The sequence below is a fragment of the Henckelia pumila genome, chromosome 2 (genome assembly GCF_033568475.1).
Source record: "Henckelia pumila isolate YLH828 chromosome 2, ASM3356847v2, whole genome shotgun sequence".
NCBI lineage: Eukaryota > Viridiplantae > Streptophyta > Magnoliopsida > Lamiales > Gesneriaceae > Henckelia > Henckelia pumila.
This window is the reverse complement of record NC_133121.1, coordinates 168,311,481-168,331,049: the sequence shown is the minus strand read 5'-3', so window position 1 is coordinate 168,331,049 and position 19,569 is coordinate 168,311,481. Positions and strand designations below refer to the sequence as shown.

General features: G+C 37.5%; 1 protein-coding gene across 1 annotated transcript; it reads left to right on the top strand.

Annotated features, from left to right (window-relative positions):
* Positions 1 to 388: 388 nt before the first annotated feature.
* Positions 389 to 1,127, top strand: LOC140885367 (uncharacterized). Its single transcript, XM_073292330.1, has one exon. It carries the CDS (start codon positions 417 to 419, stop codon positions 966 to 968), a length of 552 nt encoding a protein of 183 aa, XP_073148431.1. The 5' UTR covers positions 389 to 416; the 3' UTR covers positions 969 to 1,127.
* Positions 1,128 to 19,569: the final 18,442 nt, after the last annotated feature.

Sequence of the window (19,569 nt, the reverse complement as noted above, 5' to 3'; positions counted from 1 at the left end):
TATGGTCGAAATAAAAAGTTATAAGCAACCATGTACAATTTAATTTTTTTTAAAAAATAATTTTCCATGAACAAGATTGTTGTTTCTCATTCCATCTAGCTAAGCTACTCCTTAACTATATCGGGTGATATTTTTTTTTTATTTTCTATTTTTAAAAAAGTTAATTAACTAGATTTATTGATTTCCTAATAAATTTAGAATTTTAGGGTAGAAATTGCACTGTCCTTTGCAAGAGGGCAGTAGTATTTTCCAATGCAATCAACACGAAGACTAAAAGATACCCCAACCTTAACATGAAATCCAAGTCTTCAATTTCTTTTAAATAATTGTAACAAGCGACATGTGCCATAATACAACAATATTACTCTCTATAAATTCCCAACAAAACCAACACTTATTCATCAATCATCTCCAAAATGTCCTCTATTGCCAATTTCCCCTACTTCCCCATCCCACCACCACCTCCCCATGTCGTCCCACCGTCACCGCCCCTCCACCCGATCGCCCCGCCACCACCCCATGTCGTCCCACCACCACCACCCCACCACCCGATCTCCCCACCACCAGTACCCATTCTTCCACCACCGCCACCTCCACCATCTCCTGATCACGGCCCGACAATCATTATAGTCATGTTCGTGTCGTTCGGATGCATCTTCTTCCTCGCTTTCTGCCTGCTGGCTCTGTGGTGTTTCATGAAGAAGAGGAAGAAGACGACGATTCAAGAAACCGACATCATACGTGCCGACGAGCATTTGAAGATAAAGGAAGAAATTGTAGAGGGACCTTATGGACGACAAGCAATTGTTTTGTCCATTGAAGATGATAAGCATGTTGAGGAAGAAATCATAAAGACTGAAAAGTTCCAATCTGGGAAGCAAATGGCCTCAAAATCTAAGGAACTTGATATTGAGGGTGGAGAATCGTCTTCTAATGCTAGTGTTCTTCACATTCACCCAAGGCATTGAAGAAAATTAGTATTATATATTATAATTAACTGTTGGACAAGGATACAAATTATATATTGAAATTTATTTCATGTATATTAATTAATAAAGCAAAGGCTAATTAAATAAAAAGCATTAATGTATTAGTTCATAATAATGATTTGTGAATGAGTGACAATATATTTATACTTTTAACGTATTTACTTTATCAAATCATACCATTTTCATTTATTTTATTTTAAATTTAGGAAGAACAGCCGTTATAATTGGGTTTGGAACATGAAAACATCGACCCAAGATCGACTCATTTGTACTTAATATCAAAGAAATTAAAATTGTTGTAGTATATTATTTTCATCCCGAAGGTTGCGATCGATGTCTTGTCACCGTCGTCTATGATACCGGATGACATGCATGGATTCCTCCGGCAGTGTAGGCTTATCTAAGGAACGATGAAACAGCGTGAATTTGCTTAGGGATCGAGCTTTTCAGGAGTGGGTGATATTAGCAAATATGAATATATATTTTTGCTAAAAATCGTCACAATGACAAATTCCTCGAATTTTATGTCCACGTCTAATTTTATTTGCATTTAGTGTAATGTTGTGTGTTTTGTCTACTCCTATTGATTTGTGGTTAAATTTGCAGGAAAACTAGAAAAAAGAAATATTTCTGGCTTCACAAGGGGGTGCGCTCGGTCTGCAGAAAAGAGCAGACCGAGCGCTGGCATAAAAAGCGGAGGCAGAGAGTTGAAGAAAAGGCAGCGCTCGGTCGGTGAATTTTTGCAGACCGAGCGCCCGCTGAAAAATTTGGGCAGTAAGGTTGGCCAACCTTGGGCGCTCGGTCGGTAAATTTTAGCAGACCGAGCGCCCGCGCGTATTTGCTGAAACTTTTATTTCGAGAGTTTTAAAAGGAAAGGACTCTGGGGACAATATATATAGCATCTTTTCAGACGTTTTGAGGGTTGGAAAAACACAGAAAAGAACGGCTGAGGCGGCTCTTAAGATCGAAGTTTTTTCTTCTCGTTGGAAGTTCTTCTTCTTCACAATTTCTGAATTTTATGTTGAAAACTTTATAGTTTGAATTTTATTATGAGTTGTAGTAGCTAAACTTTATTTTGTTGGAATTTAGGGGATCCTAACCCCGTAACATGTTTTTGTGATTGAATCATTGGACAAATTGATTGAGTTTTTATGCGAGTATTTGATTTTATCATGTTTTATTATTCTATATTAAGGAGTAGCTAACTTCAATATAGATTCGTAAGTTGTGAATTGCTGTCGAGAGATAGATTCATGATTAGGACGAGTGATAAAATCCATGGACTTAAAATATGCATAGAGATATGATATTTAGTACATGTTGATAACCATAGACCATGAGGTTGAAAGTTGTAGGAATTCAATGAACGCAAAGCAATCAGTAATGATAAATAATCAAAGAGATTTGATTGTTTCATTAACTTGAATTAGATTGACATAAACTCGAGAGAGAGTGTCGATATTTCAGGGATTCTTGTCAAATCTATGAGTGTAAAAGTAATTTTAATTGTCCAGATTCAATTAGGGGGAAGGTGAACCGAGATTCCAACAAAACTTCTTCATATTATATTTTTCTGTGCTAAGCATTGTTGTGGTTTATTTTATTTTCATTCAAGTAAATTTAAATCGAACTCTTTACTTTATAATTTTAGAATAATAACAAAATCAAATTTTCGTTACTTTGGGGTATAGAAATAAAAAAATTCAATCATTGTGACGTAGTCTCTGTGGGACGATACTCGTACTTTGTACACTATATTATTACTTGACTCGTGCACTTGCGAATTTATTCGAGCATAATTGATATATATATATATATATATATATATATATATAAGTTGATTTTTATGGTAGTATTTGCTCGATCAGTCCAGCAGCCACAGTATCAGCAGTAGCTTTTACAACATCAGCGCCAGCAGCAGCAACAGTCTCAGCTGCAGCATTCTCAAACTTCTTCCTGTCGTCGCTCTTCTCTATGGCCACGCGTTCATGGGCAGGTCTATGCACTGAACCAGGAGCAGGCAGAGGCTGATAGCAACATGATTATTGCAGGTACCTGTATTTTTTATGGATTTCCTGCATGTGTTTTGATTGACACTAGTGCGTCACACTCATTCATTTTGGCATTATTTTCTAAGCGACATGGTCTACCCTACATTCCTTTAGGCATATTGCTAGTTGTTTCGACTCCTATAGGTCTAGAGGTATTGGCTAAGCGTCTAGTCATGGCTTGCATTCTGGACTTCGAGGGACATCAACTGAGTGCTAATATGATGATCTTATCCATGGAGGATTTCGATTGTATCATTGGGATAGATCTCCTGACCACCTACAGAGCGATAGTGGATTTCTATCAGAGGTTCGTTCAGTTTTGTCCGGAGGATGGCGAGGCATGGTATTTCTATGGTTAGGGAGCGCAACCCCGATGCCAGTGGTTTCAGCTCTGAAATCCCGGCGTGCTTTAGATTCTTGCGGAGAAGGCTACCTTATCTATGTCGTTGATGCATCCTTGGAGGGACCAGACATCCAGGAGATACCAGTGGTTTGAGAGTTTCCAAATGTGTTTCCAGAGGAGATTCCAGGTTTACCATCTGTGCGGGAGATCGAGTTTGGCATCGAATTGTTTCCAGGGAATTCTCCGATTTCAAGAGCTCCTTACCGATTGGCTCCTTCAGAAATGAGGGAATTACAGAAGCAATTGCAGGATCTTCTTTATAAGGGCTACATCCGACCTAGTGTTTCACCGTGGGGAGCCCCAGTACTATTTGTCAAGAAGAAGGATGGTTCGATGCGTCTGTGTATAGACTATCGACAGCTCAACCAGGTTACCGTGAAGAACAAGTATCCTCTTCCACGGATTAATGATCTGTTTGATCAGCTACAGGGTACTTCTGTTTATTCAAAGATTGATCCGCGGTCCGGATATCACCAGTTGCGGGTTAGAGAGGAGTATATCTTCAAGACATTATTTAGTACACAGTATGGTCCCTCGCTTCATTATGCAAGTCATGCATAATGCAGCTAAATCCACAGGGAAGGTCACCCTTCCTTTTGCTCATCTCATCAACCGCATTTTAACTCACTTTGATATCTCTTTCAATCACGTGGATCCCCTTTCCATCGATGATTCCCACATTTTCAACCATTCTTCGATCACCAAGATGGAATTGTCTTGGAATCATGTCTTCTCTCGTTGGGTTGATGACCCAACTCGTGCCTTTAAGAAATATCTTCCGGATAAACACTTTTCAATTCCTTATTCGAGTCTTTCACCCTCCTCTCAGGCTAAGGGCTTTCCCAATGGACCGCCTGTAGAAGAAGGACCTTCTTCTTCTGGGTTTCAGACTTTTTCGGCCAATCTTGGCGAGCTTCCATTCAAGATTCCCGAGATACCTGCTACCCCCGCTCACCAGTCTGATCGTCTTTTCGAGACTTTTCAGCGCATTGAAAGGAATATAGCCAGCCACTTCGCATCTTCTACTGCCTCTATGGATGCACTGACTATGAGAGTTGCCTCGTTGGAGACTCGCTTTGATGACTTTATCTCCCGCTATCTTCCGCCGCAGCACGATGATGACTCTTAGATTTTATTTTGCATTTTAAGTTGTATTTGTTTTATGCTTTTTATGTAAAATTCAAGTTTAGTTTAATGAAATTATTGTGTATTTTATTTTATTTTTTTTATTAATTGTTTTTTTATTATCGCAAAAAAGGGGAGAATTAATTTGGTTAAATAATTAATTATTAAATTGAGGGGGAGTTTTAAACATCTGAATGCTTAAACAATATTTGATTAATTGTTTACTATATTTCTATTTATTATTGCTCTATTGCTTATATTTTATTTCTCCTATTTAACCAAGTTTTGTGATCATCAAAAAGGGAGAGATTGTTACGCCTTAAACGCATACAAATCTCGTGTAAAGAGATTAATGTTTTTAATGCATTAACAAGTCTCAAAATATTATGTTTTGATGATTACAAAACTCGATTAATTATTACTAACATTTTAAAGTGAAAAATTTGCAGATAATAATATTTTTGTGTATGGACAATATTGGAAGCAAGAACCGATAATCAAAAATTGGAGATAAAATTTGAAATGTTCGAATTTGCCCAGGTTCGAACCGTCCGAAGGAGGTTCGGACCATCCAAAGATTATTCAAGAATTTAATATGTTCGGATGACAAGCTCGGAGGCCACGAAATACTTGTTCGAACGCTCCGAAGACAGTTCGGACGGCCCGAAGTATTTCCTAAAATTTAATATTGCTCGGAGGCACTCTTGGAGACCACGAAATGCACACTTCGGATGCCCTGAAGCTAAGTTCGGAGGACCCAAACTACTTTACGGCGACTGAAGATTTTGTCAAAAGAAATTTGCCTGAATGAATTTAATGCTGCCGTTCAAACGGCCCGAAGATGAGTTCGGACCCCCCAATCATTTCAATAGCCGCAGAAATTTTAATTTGAATCAGAAGACTTCGGAGGACCCGAAGACCCGTTCGGAGGATCCGAACTTGCTCAAAATTTCAACTATAAATAGAGGCCATTTCAAGCCATTTGAGATATCCAATTCACTCTCATCTCTTGCAAGCATCTCCTCTCATTCAAAGTGTTCTATAAAGAGTTATTCGATATATTTGCTCAAAATTCGAGAGTTGTTTGTAAAAATCATTTATGAGTTGGTTGTGTGATCATTGTAAACACTTGAGTGTGTAGCCAAGTGCGTTTTGTGATTGTTGAGGCTATCCTTGGAGCCCTTAAGGCTAAGTGTATCGAGTTGTATCGGCGCGGTGATCGTGTTGAGTTGTACGGCTATCCTTGGAGTCATCAAGGCCAAGACGTTTGAAGTGCTAGTGGATCCTTGGTTAATCGATCTTAACCAAGAAGGGGAGACATAGACGATTTATCGTCGAACTTCCATAAACATCTCTTATCCCTTTTAATTCTTTATTTACTTTACGCATTTATTTACCGCATTTATATTTGATTGCTTTAAGTCTTCCGCTTGCGTACTTGCATAATCGCTTTAAATTGCTAAAGTTGCCAATAGAACCTAAATCCCCTCCCCCAATTAGGTTCTAACATTGATGATGGGCGTGATGTCATAACCGTTGACGGGTGAGCACCTGATTTGATATTGATTGGCTCGCATCCTTTGTTCATGGAGCCTTGAGTTGATTCGCTCACCTCTTATATTAAACTGCACACAAGTTGTTTCCTTTTAGTAGATTTTTCTTCCAGATTATTGTATTTTGATATTGTTCTGAACCATATCCCTTCGATTTTGATTTGATTATGACCCAGCAAGTTATTTATTGAGCTGAGTTATACTGAACGTCGTCTTGACATTGTTTTGGCTCGTAACTGATAATGATTGATAGCACAATTAGAATTTAGTGTTTGGCGAACACAGATAGAATCGTGAGACTATTGATATCGAGGATTTTATTATTCTGAGTTAGATTTGAAAGCAGATTCGCAGTCTATTCGAATAACTATGTCTTGATCCGATTTGATTTAGGCAAGAGAATCAAAAAAATCTATATGCAGCTTTGGGGACAAAGTTATTGATTAATACTGATTTTCATCCCCAGACATTTGGACAGTCAGAGCGGGTTATTCGGATCCTCGAGGATTTGTTTAGGGCTTGTGAGATCGACTGTTGAGGTTCGTTGGAGTCGAGACCACCTCTAATATAGTTCAACTATAACAACAGTTACCAGGCGTCTATAGGTATGGTTCTATGTGAAGCTCTTTACGGGAGAAGGTGTGGATCTCCAGTGCATTGAGACATCGTTGGCGAGAATACTCTCTTAGGATTCGAGTTAGTTCAGCAGACTGCAGACATCGTGGTTCGGATTCGTGATAGGTTGAGAACCACACAGAGTCGTTAGAAGAGTTATGCTAACCGACGACTACGAGATCTCGAGTTTGTTTTTGGAGACCATGTGTTTGTGAGGATTGCGCCCATGAAGGGCATGATGTGTTTTGGTAGGAGGAGGCAACCTGGGAGGCTAAGGCCGATGTGCGGACGCGTTATCCAGAGCTTATCGGTACGTACTTCAATTTCAAGGATGAAATTCCATTTAAGGAGGGGAGAGTTGTAACGCCCCAAAATTTATTTACCGAATTGATTGGTAATTAAAAAATAATTATTTAATGGATAAAATAATTATTGCGGCCAACTGAGTTACAAAGTGTATTTATAAAATACACGTGTCAATTAGACAATGAGTTTGACTATTTCTGGATATCTGGTAATATTAGCATTTTTGAGATAATTATTGAGATAATGAAATTAAAAATAATTAACTTGAAAAATTATAAGTCTAATTGACAAGTCAAAGTCAATAATTTCAAAAAATTGTGTTAATAGTTGTGGGGTTTGTGTACCAGAAAAATATTATAATAGAGACTAATTTTACCAGTTGGATATAAAATAAATTAGTCTGGATCAAAAAATTATTGATATGTTATAGATCGCAAAACACACACTGAAACACACTCAAGAAAACATAGATCAAAGATTTTCTCCCGAATTTTTCCTGAAATTATCTACATTACTGTAGCAGTCCATGTTTTTGCTTTGCCGGTCGTACGTCGGAGCTCCGATAAAAAATCCTACCGGTCAATTTGTAGCCAAGATCAATACGAGTCTATTGGTACCAAGAAATCAAAGATCCGACGGTTGGATCGCCGATAAATTGACGAAGAACAGTCGGAATTTGCGCGGGTATTGTTCATCATCTTCTTTGTTTGAAAATTCGCGATTCAACCTCGTTTTTGTTGGTTTTTGAGTTTCTAGATGATAGGAGGTGATGTGTAGAACATTTCATAAGCTTATTGCATCTTTTTATGGTCGAAATCAGGCAAATCGGAGCTCGGAACTTTGTCAGAATCGTCCTGTTTTTATCAGATATATGGCACGTCTGAGCTCCGTTCCGATCGTGGCATAGATGGTTGGAATCGTCTCGTCGAGCTCTACAAACCTGGAAAATTTCATAATTTTTGGACAACTTTTGGATCGCCGCCGCCGCGTCGCCGCCGTCTTCCCCATTTTCCGGCAACCTCCAATGTGTTACCCATTTTTTATCGTCTCGACGTGGTAGATCCGAATATCCAAGTTTCGAGTCGATATTCGAAATCGTTAAGCGGTGAGAGCGCAATAAAGTTTGGTAATTTTTTGTCAAGTTTGACTAGAGTAGGCTAGGGTTTACTTTTGACCATTGTGTGATTTTTCACAGATCGAAAGCTAGTTGAGGATATGTAGAAGCAAAAATCAACTATTTAGGGATTTGAGCTTCCAAAATTGGAAGTTGTGAGATTCCTGATTCTCGATATATGCAACCGCAACTGTATAAGTTTTTCGTGCGTTTTAAATGCAAAGGCATGTTATACTATTCCTTGCTCACCCGTTTAGATCAATATATTCAATATTTTGATGATTAAATTGTGTTGTTGCATTTGTATATGGATATAGTAACTCAAATTTTAACTCATGTATTATTCACGTTTTTATGTATTGTTGTTGATTTTTCTATCATGGTTGGGACTTAGCTGTTGTTCACTGGTTGATGGCTGGGTTAGGTCCCTTTGGGTCTTGGTTTAAGATGTGTTGAACTATTGTCGGCTAAGTGAACAGTTGGATGGTTGTAAGGGTGGTCTATCTAGCGGGCAGCTCAGGCAGGGCTCAGGCAAGTGAGTTGTCCGGGTCGGGTCAAGTGTATTAGGGTCATATGTTATGGTTTGGATCCGGATTATTTTATTTTGGTCCGGGTAATTTATTTAAGAGTCTAAGTGTTTAGTTTATTCATTGGGCCATATTCGTTATTGGGCCTAAGATGTTCATTGGGCTTAATTTAGTTATTGGGCATAAAATGTTTATTGGGTTTAATTTATTTATTGGGCTTGAGTTGTTTATTTGGGATAAAGTGTTATTTGGGTTTGAATGAATTGATTTAGTTATTGAACCAAGCTTATTGGGCTTAAATTAGTTATTGGAGGCTTAATTTAATAATTGAGCTAAATTTGTTAATGAGCCTAAGTTGTTTAATTTATTTGGTTGGGCTAAGTTCTAAGTTGGACTAAGTACTATTGGGCCAATCTAAGTCTAAATGGGTCAATTTAAGTATTAATGGGTCAATCTAAGTGTTATCAACGAATCTGAGTTTAAGGACTTTAGTTAGAGAGGGGGGGGGGGGGCAACAACTCGAACTAGCCAGTAACAAACAAAATAGTCCGTAAATATATATTTAATAGATGTATATGTATATTTTGATATAAGTATGATTTTTATGGAAAATGAATTAAATATATATTTACGGGCATAATTTTAAGGAAGATGATATTTTTAAATTCGTGATTCATGCATGTATTTTATGTTAATATTAAGGGCATGTAAAGAAAATATTTTTGGAAAGTTGATGTGAATTGTGGCAATTATGTTCAGGAGCCTACGGATCCCCGTGTTAAGGTTGAGTGAAGTGGCATAAGAGGCTTAGGGAATCCCCGTGTTAAGGTTGAGTGAACCTCGTCGCCGCGTACGTTGGTTTATAGATTGATCAATCGCTTATGTTTATGGTCACACTTCACTGACATGACCCACAGAAAATGATTTTTATGTTTATGACATGCCAATGATTATGTTATTTATTTACGTTACGTATTATGATTATGATCAAGATTACGATGATGTTTATGTTTATGATTCAGCATTATGAAAACGTTTTTATGATCATGCATGCATAAAATACCTCAAGATATTTTGATACGATATGTGCTTGCATGCGGTTTTATTATTTAGTATTTTTTATTAAAAGGTAGAGCATGCTGAGCCTCTAAGCTGATTAGATCTAAATGGTGTGCAGGTGAGTATGATGTTAGTCAGGAGGTTGTGGTCCCGACTGGCGGCGAGGACCTTTGAGCATTCGTGGCAAGCTAGCAAACCCGTGACCTTCGCGCTTTTATGTTTCAATGATTATGAGATTGTATCAAACTATTTTACGCATTTTATGTTATTGAATATTTACGCATGGATTTATAATGTGTTCGAGTTTTTAAGTTTTGACATGAAATCACTTTTTATTATGTATTAAATTTTATGGAAATATATTTTTAAGTATAGATGCATATATGTATGGGCATATATGTAATATTTAAAAAAAATATGAGTTAGGGTTGTTTCATATGATATCAGATCAAGGTCCTTGGAGGGTTGGCTAGCCTGCTACGTGGAGGTCAGAAGTCGCACTGCCAGCCTTAGAGTTTTAAATGGTTTTAATTATGTTATAAGAATGAGACTCATGAGTTAGATTTTCCACTGAATTTTTGTTATATTGGTTTTAAATTAAAATACTTGGTTAATGCGGTTGTGTGAGGGATTGTTGGGAATTATAGTATGCCTCTGAGTCGTGTAGTTTGCAATGCGAGTAATCAGGATCCACCTTTGCCTCTACGTTCACCTGCAGCTTTACCACTCACAGCTTTTGAGAGGGCCAACATGGACATGTTATCTGGTACCACGAGGTTACTTGAGCATCAGGCTGGGCAGCATAGGAGGACGCATGAGGGGAACATCTGAAAGAGTGGGTGCCCGGTTAGCCAACTTGTGGCTAAGGGCTTTTATGACTCTATGTATAAACAATCTTTGTTTAATATAATTTATATTAATTAATGGCATTATATTTATCTTTCTTCATATTGTTATATTGTGATATACTATTGTTGTTTTGATAAAGACCTTGAATATACTATAGTGTAAGTAAGATGAGATAGTGAATAAAGAGATATCACTATTATGAAACACATCTTATAGTCACTGTATATTCTAAATAGTTCTTAGTCAATTGAGCCGTCCGCTAATAAGGATAAGATCGCTCAAGATTGAGACTAGCATTTGTGATGCCAAGTACCATGTTTCATTGGTAATGGACATGGAGATGTTCAAAACATGCAAATGGATATTCATATGATGAATGATCGAACTATCCTATTCGGACTTTCCAAGTGGTTATCACCTATCGAGTGGATAAAGTCCGCGGTTTTGGTTGTACACCATTAGTCCTTACTACTTGAAACATCATTGAGACTCTATATGCTAGTACTGTACTTTGACTCGTTTACCGACTCTATTGGGGTCAACAGGTGTCGGGATTGGGTATAGTTACGACACATATAGGAGTCGAGCTTTGTTGTCAAGGATTCACCACATACTTGCGAGTGTGGATATCCTATGCGATCTGAGGAGATATTAGTGTGACGAATCTCTGGCCAGAGTACATGATGTGTTTTAGGTTACTCGGTTTTCCTAGTAACACATGCGATGTCACTATTTGATCTCCAAGATGTAATGCATAGTTATCGAATCTCGAACGACTCTCGATGCACCAATGGTTGTTGATTCGATCGGGATATATGAATGAAGGGACCGTACTGTACGCTAACCAAAATCTACTGGTTCTTGCAGGCACTATCAGTGATACCTAGGGAATCATGGGGCGATGTTTCTAGACGCTCTTACCATGATTCGTTGGGCAAGTCGAAAATTATTGTTCCGAGTCACAAGGAGTTGTGAGCCCACGGCTAGCTGTATCCCTGAACTATTGAGGGTCACACAAGTAATGGATTACTAAACCCCGTTGAGATAGTTAAATTTAAAGAGTTAAATTTAATGAAAGAGAAGTTGGACTTCTTAACTAAAAGGGAGTGGAATTTCCTAAAATGACATAGGGATGGACATTTTTGGAAATCATTGAATTCGGATTCAGAAAAATTATCTTGACTTTAAAAGGTGCAGAAATGGTTTCTGTGCACATTGGTGAAATCGGTTTATCAATCAGAGTCATGATGAATTTTATATTAATTTCTATAACAACGGGCTTGGCTTGTTGGGCTTAAGTTATGGATTGTGGGCCCTAAGGAGTTAGAGTCCTAATACAATTATAACTTAATCTAGTCTAGAAATTATCTATAAATACATGTGTAGTGTTCAAAAATTGACACAATTCATTCTTGCAATTTTCGAAATCACACATATATTTTAAAGGGGAATTTTCAAAAATTCCTCTGTCCCTTTAGAGAAAATTCGGTCTGTGATTTTTGTGAAAAATTACATTCCGAATTAACAGATCAAATTTGTTTATTCTCTTCGATAAACATCTGATTGATTTCTAGTGCAATCAATCAGAGGGTTTCTGTTTTCTGTTCGTGGACCTTATTCCGGAGATTGATCGTGAAGCCATCGGTTCTCGGGATATACAAGAAGAGCAGATTAAATTCTGTTGGTGTCCATAATCAAGCCGTTGCTTGAATAGGTAAAAATTTAATTGTGATTTTATTTTTACTTGCATAAATTTAATCGTAAATTTTTGATACCCATGATATGGAATTGTTCCATATCAAAAAAATAAAAATTTTTAAACTTCCGCTGCACCGGATATCAATTCTTAATTGATCTGAACACGTTTTTCCAACAGTGGTATCAGAGCCAGGTTGCTCAGATCAAACGATTAAATTAATCGATTGTACAAAATTTTTGGCCTCGGGTTTTTGAAACAAAAACAAAATTTTAAATTAAAATTTAATGGGCACATCGGGCAGCGATTGTCGCTGCCCAAGGGCAGCGACGGGCTGCCCTGCCCGACCCTCATTTTGGGGCGCAATCCCGGGCAGCCCGGGAAAAATTAAAATTAATTTTAATTAAAATTTTAAATTTTTGAAGTTTTAGTTTTTGGTCCGATCGAAAATTGTTTTTGATTGGTCCACGAGGCATCGGATCAAATTGTTTGAGTCCAAAATTTTTAAAATTGATTTTTGGATAAATTTGAATTTTTGGAAAATTTTTAAATTTTATCCGTTAAATTAGATTTTATAAAATTAATTATTTTGGTACAATTGATGATAAGATATGATCTTATGAAAGTATTAGATAAAATATGATTTTATCTTTTAAATTATGATGTCATTGCATGTTATCCAATGTTTTAATTATTGAATTAATTATTGGATAAGAGGATGATCGATTGCCATGACCAATGTTTTAGGTGTATGTTAGGTAATTTACATTTAGTTTTATTGTTGTTGGGTTTTATTAATGGGCTTGGTTTATAGCCCAATTTTAATTGTCATTTGTAATAAAAAGTGGGCTTGGTTTATGGCCCGTTCCCACCCCTTAAATATGTATCCCCTACTTGTTATCGAAATTTATTGTAAATTTGTTAGACTTAGTGGGAGATAAAGATTTGAAGACAATGGTGGGCCCAGCAGACGATAAAGACCGAAGAAATGTAAATGGAAGCTCAATGTAATAGGATTGCATTGCATACTTGCATATCACCTAGGATTGAACTTAGACTCGTGATTGGCAACCACGGGTCGAATAGATAATGGGATCGATCATCCTTAAATAATATATGATATTATTGATGTATGCATGTTTAGACTAAATTGTATGAATCCCGCAAGCATACATAAATTGCATGATGAGACAAATTTTCAAAAATTAAAATCCCTCATTTTAAATATGATTTAAAATTGATATCAAGATTTATAAAAGGGAATTTTAATATTGTTTAAATGTTCCTACCTTCCATCAACGATCAATGTATGAGATGCTACCCGCGAATATGGTCCGGCTCATATTATTGGGGGGGCCCATTCGTCGGAAAGTTGTACATTGGATCGACACATGTTGTAAGTTGGGTGGAAATCCCATGGGATTGGCTCATATTATTGGGGGATCCACATGGCGACCGTCCATCACAACTTAATATTGATGGGTTATCTTGACATGTCACAATAAACGGCGTCATATTATTGGGCCCTTATTGGACATGAGGTAAAAACATGGGGGTTACTTTGGAAGTAATTGGGTTCTACCTTTTGAAAATTATGGTTGGCTGATATTATTCGTGACTATGATTTGTCAATTGGACTCCATGTTCCCACTAAGGAAAGGAGTTTTCCGTTTTCACTAGAGGGTAGTGAAATCGTTAAAATAGTGGGAGTGTAATTCATAAAATTAAAATTCGCCATATTTTATGTCTTAGTAAATTAATTAAACAATCATCGATTATTGTCTGTTTCATCTCAGTATATCATTATGATGAATCTTCGTAATCCACATGTTTCAATTCTCGAACAAAACAAATATTCTGGCGCAAACTATATGGAATGGTTCCATAAATTAAGATTGTCCTGAGCTCGGAAAAGATTTTCTAAGTGTTAGAAAAGGCTCCTCCGAAAACAGCCCCGGCTGATGTAACTTCGGAAAGGTTAGCCGAACTAGAGAAATGGTAGGACCATGATCTCAAGGCCAAATGTTACATGCAAAGATGGACAAGTCTAAATAAGTTTGTCATCACTGCAAGAAACCCGGTTACTGGAAGCGCAACTGCAAAGAATGTATATCGAGTAGTTACGAACTACAAAGGATATATTTTATAAATATTTCACTTAATACTATTTCTTGGGTATTGGATACCAGATGTAGATCTCACATTTGCAATGAGTTGCAGATGATGACAAGAAGTCGTAAGCTTAGGATGGGTGAGACTCAGTTAAGGCTCGGGAATGGTTCCAGAGTTGAATCCAAAAGCTATGGGAAACATTTGTTTAATTTTGCAAAAACAATTTTAAGCTATATTTTGAGAGAGATATTTTTTATTTGTACCAAGATTTCATTAAAACATTATTTCTTTCTCTATTCTTATTAGAGAAGATATTTCTTGAAAATTTGCAAATGGGATTTGTAATATTTACAAGAATGAATGTTTGATTTGAAATGGACAATTTAAAACGATCTATATAACTTAAAATTAAAATACGTTCCAGTTGATTATGTTGATAAATCGGTAACAACAAATAAAAGGAAAAACTATAGTCAAAACCCGGCAAACCTTTGGCATGCTAGGCTAGGTCATATTTCCTCAAGGAGAATGAACAAGTTAGTGGGAGAGGGCATGTTTGATATGTCTGATATTAACTCTCTACCTACTTGTGAGTCCTGCTTAAAAGGAAAAATGACTAAATCTCTTTTCAAAGGGAAGCCTGAGCGTAGTCAAAACCTGTTGGATTTGATCCATACAGATGTTTGTGGACCATTTAGTATCGGTACTAAATTTTGTCACACCTACTTCATTACCTTTACTGATGATTATTCTAGGTATGGGTATTTATTTTTAATGAAATATAAGTCTGAATCATTTGAAAAGTTCAAAGAATTCAAGGCTGAAGTAGAAAACAAACAAGGTAGAAGTATTAAAGCACTTCGATCGGATCGAGGTGGAGAATACTTAAGTACCGAGTTTTTGAGCTATCTAAAAGAGAATGGGATTCTCTCTCAGTGGACTCCTCCTATGACACCTCAGCTGAATGGTGTCTCGGAGCGTCGCAATCGAACTTTGTTGGACATGGTTCGATCTATGATGAGCTTCACTGAGCTCCCACCTTCGTTTTGGGGCTATGCGCTTGAAACAGCGGTATTGTTGTTGAACAATGTCCACACTAAAGCAGTAGATAAAACTCCATACGAGTTATGGAATGGAAAAGCTCCTAAGTATTCGTACTTAAGGATTTGGGGATGTCCTGCTTACGTGAAGCAGACAGTGGGAGATAAGTTGGATAGTCGATCCACCTTATGTTATTTTGTAGGATATCCGAAGAATTCAATCGGATATTATTTCTATCATCCTACTGAAACAAAAGTGTTTGTTTCAAGGAATGCCACCTTCATGGAGAAGGAGTTCTTATTAGATAAGAAAGGCAAGATGATGGAACTCGAAGAAATTCGAGAAGAACCAGAGATACAAAATAACGATCCTACACCTCAGGAATCATTGATTGACACGCCTATATCTAGGAGATCCGAGAGGACTTCTAGATCTCCTATTCGATATGGTCTTCTTCTTGAAGGGGATCAAAGTGAACCCGACATTGTATGTGATCCAAAAAACTTCAAGAAAGCAATTTCTGATGCGGATTCTAATTTATGGCTTGAAGCTATGCAGTCGGAAATAGATTCGATGCATACAAACCAAGTTTGGTCTTTAGTAGATCCTCCCGATGGAATTGTTCCAATAGGGTGTAAATGGATCTACAAGAGAAAACTTGGGCCTGATGGCAAGGTTCTAACCTACAAGGCACGATTGGTAGCAAAATGTTATACTCAAAGACAAAGAGTTGACTATGATGAAACTTTTTCACCAGTCGCAATGTTCAAGTCCATAAGAATCCTTATTGCCATAGCAGCATGGTATGACTATGAGATATGGCAAATGGATGTGAAGACTGCATTTCTTAATGGAAACATTAAGGAAGAAATCTATATGATGCAGCCCGAGGGATTCACATCCATGGGAAGCGAGCATAAGGTATGCAAGCTTCAGAGATCAATTTATGGTCTTAAACAAGCATCAAGAAGTTGGAACCAGAAATTTGATGAAACAATAAAGGACTTTGGTTTCATCAAAAACCCGGAGGAACCGTGCGTGTACAAGAAAGTAGTTAAGGATGCGGTGACGTTCTTAGTGCTTTATGTTGATGACATCCTACTCATTGGGAATGACGTAGAGATGTTGTAGTCAACAAATATATGGTTATCAGGTAGATTGTCGATGAAGGATTTGGGTGAGGCCTCCTATATTCTAGGGATACAGATCTATAGAGATAGATCTAAGAGAATGATAGGACTCACTCAAGCAACCTACATCGACACCATATTAAAAAGGTTTTCTATGGATGAGTCCAAGAGAGGACATCTACCTATGTGTCATGGAGTTTCTCTATCCAAGTCTATGTGTCCCAAGACTGACGAAGAGATAGAGAAAATGACACACATACCATATGCATCAGCCATAGGTAGTATTATGTATGGGATGATATCTACCAGACCAGATGTAGCCTTTGCTCTGAGTATCACAAGCAGATATCAGGCCAACCCCGGTCAAATGCATTGGAAAGCCGTGAAAGATATTCTTAAGTACTTGAGAAGGACTAAGAATATGTTCATGGTTTATGGAGGAAGAGAATTGAAATTGGAAGGTTATACCGACTCTAGCTTTCAAAGCGACGTGGATGACTCGAAGTCAACCTCTGGATTTGTATTCATGCTCAATGGCGGTGCTGTATCTTGGAAGAGTTCCAAGCAAGACACCACAGCGGATTCCACCACTGAGGCAGAATATATTGCAGCATCAGCTGCTGCTAAAGAGGCCGTTTGGATGAGGAATTTTGTCCAAGAGTTGGGCGTAATTCCTGAAGCTGTTGGTCCAGTTCCGGTGTACTGCGACAACACTGGTGCCATTGCTCAGGCAAAGGAACCAAGGTCTCATCAAAGATCCAAACACGTACTGAGGAAATACCACATCATCCGGGAGATTGTGGAAAGAGGAGACATCACTGTCGAGAGAGTGGCCTCTACAGAAAATATCGTTGATCCACTTACTAAGCCCTTTCCAGGACCATTGTTTGACAAACATCGCGAAGCAATGAGATTACGTAGTATGACTAGCTGGCTTTAGGGCAAGTGGGAGATTGAAAGAGTGGTGCCCGGTTAGCCAACTTGTGGCTAAGGGCTTTTATGACTCTATGTATAAACAATCTTTGTTTAATATAATTTACATTAATTAATGACATTATCTTTATCTTTCTTCATATTGTTATATTGTGATATACTATTTTTGTTTTGATAAAGACCTTGAATATACTATAGTGTAAGTAAGATGAGATAGTGAATAAAGAGAGATCACTATTATGAAACACATTTTATAGTCACTGTATATTCTAAACAGTTCCTAGTCAATTGAGCTGTCCGCTAATAAGGATAAGGATCACTCGAGATTGAGACTAGCATTTGTGATTCCAAGTACCATGTTTCATTGGTAATGGACATGGAGATGTTCAAAACATGCAAATGGATATTCATATGATGAATGATCGAACTACCCTATTCGAACTTTCCAAGTGGTTATCACCTATCGAGTGGATAAAGTCCGCGGTTTTGGTTGTACATCATTAGTCCTTACTACTTGAAACATCATTGAGACTCTATATGCTAGTACTGTACTTTGACTCATTTACCGACTCTATTGGGGTCAACAGGTGTCGGGATTGGGTACAGTTACGACACATATAGGAGTCGATGCTTTGTTGTCAAGGATTCACCACATACTTGCGAGTGTGGATATCCTATGCGATCTGAGGAGATATTAGTGTGACGAATCTCTGGCCAGAGTACATGATGTGTTTTAGGTTACTCGGTTTTCCTAGTAACACATGCGATGTCACTATTTGATCTCCAAGATGTAATGCATAGTTATCGAATCTCGAACGACTCTCGATGCACCAATGGTTGTTGATTCGATCGGGATATATGGATGAAGGGACCGTACTGTACGCTAACCAAAATCTACTGGTTCTTGCAGGCACTATCAGTGATACCTAGAGAATCATGGGGTGATGTTGCTAGACGCTCTTACCATGATTCGTTGGGCAAGTCGGAAATTGTTGTTTCGAGTCACAAGGAGTTGTGAGCCCACGGCTAGCTGTATCCCTGAACCATTGAGGGTCACACAAGTAATGGATTACTAAACCCCGTTGAGATAGTTAAATTTAAAGAGTTAAATTTAATGAAAGAGAAGTTGGACTTCTTAACTAAAAGGGAGTGGAATTTCCTAAAATGACATAGGGATGGGCATTTTTGGAAATCACTGAATTCGGATTCAGAAAAATTATCTTGACTTTAAAAGGTGCAGAAATGGTTTCTGTGCACATTGGTGAAATCGGTTTATCAATCGGAGTCATGATGAATTTTATATTAATTTCTATAACAACGGGCTTGGCTTGTTGGGCTTAAGTTATGGATTGTGGGCCCTAAGGAGTTAGAGTCTAAATACAATTATAACTTAATCTAGTCTAGAAATTATCTATAAATACATGTGTAGTGTTCGAAAATTGACACAATTTATTCTTGCAATTTTCGAAATCACACATATATTTTAAAGGGGAATTTTCGAAAATCCTCTGTCCCTTTAGAGAAAATTCGGTCTGTGATTTTTGTGAAAAATTACATTTCGAATTAATAGATCAAATCTGTTTATTCTCTTCGATAAACATATAATTGATTTTTAGTGCAATCAATCTGAGGGTTTCTGTTTTCTGTTCGTGGACCTTATTCCGGAGATTGATCGTGAAGCCATCGGTTCCCGGGATATACAAGAAGAGCAGATTAAATTCTGTTGGTGTCCATAATCAAGCCGTTGCTTGAATAGGTAAAAATTTAATTGTGATTTTATTTTTACTTGCATAAATTTAATCGTAAAGTTTTTATACCCATGATATGGAATTGTTCCATATCGAAAAAATAAAAATTTTTAAACTTTCGCTGCACCGGGTATCAATTCTTAATTGATCTGAACACGTTTTTTCAACAACATCGTCGAGAGGTTCCGCAAGCAGAGACCAAAGGAGTTCGCGTGGACCAGTGATCTACTTGTGGCAAAGTAGTGGATTCAAGCATCGGAGACGATCTTTGCCTACATGGGGATCCAGGATGCCGATCGGGTCAGATGCGCAATCTAC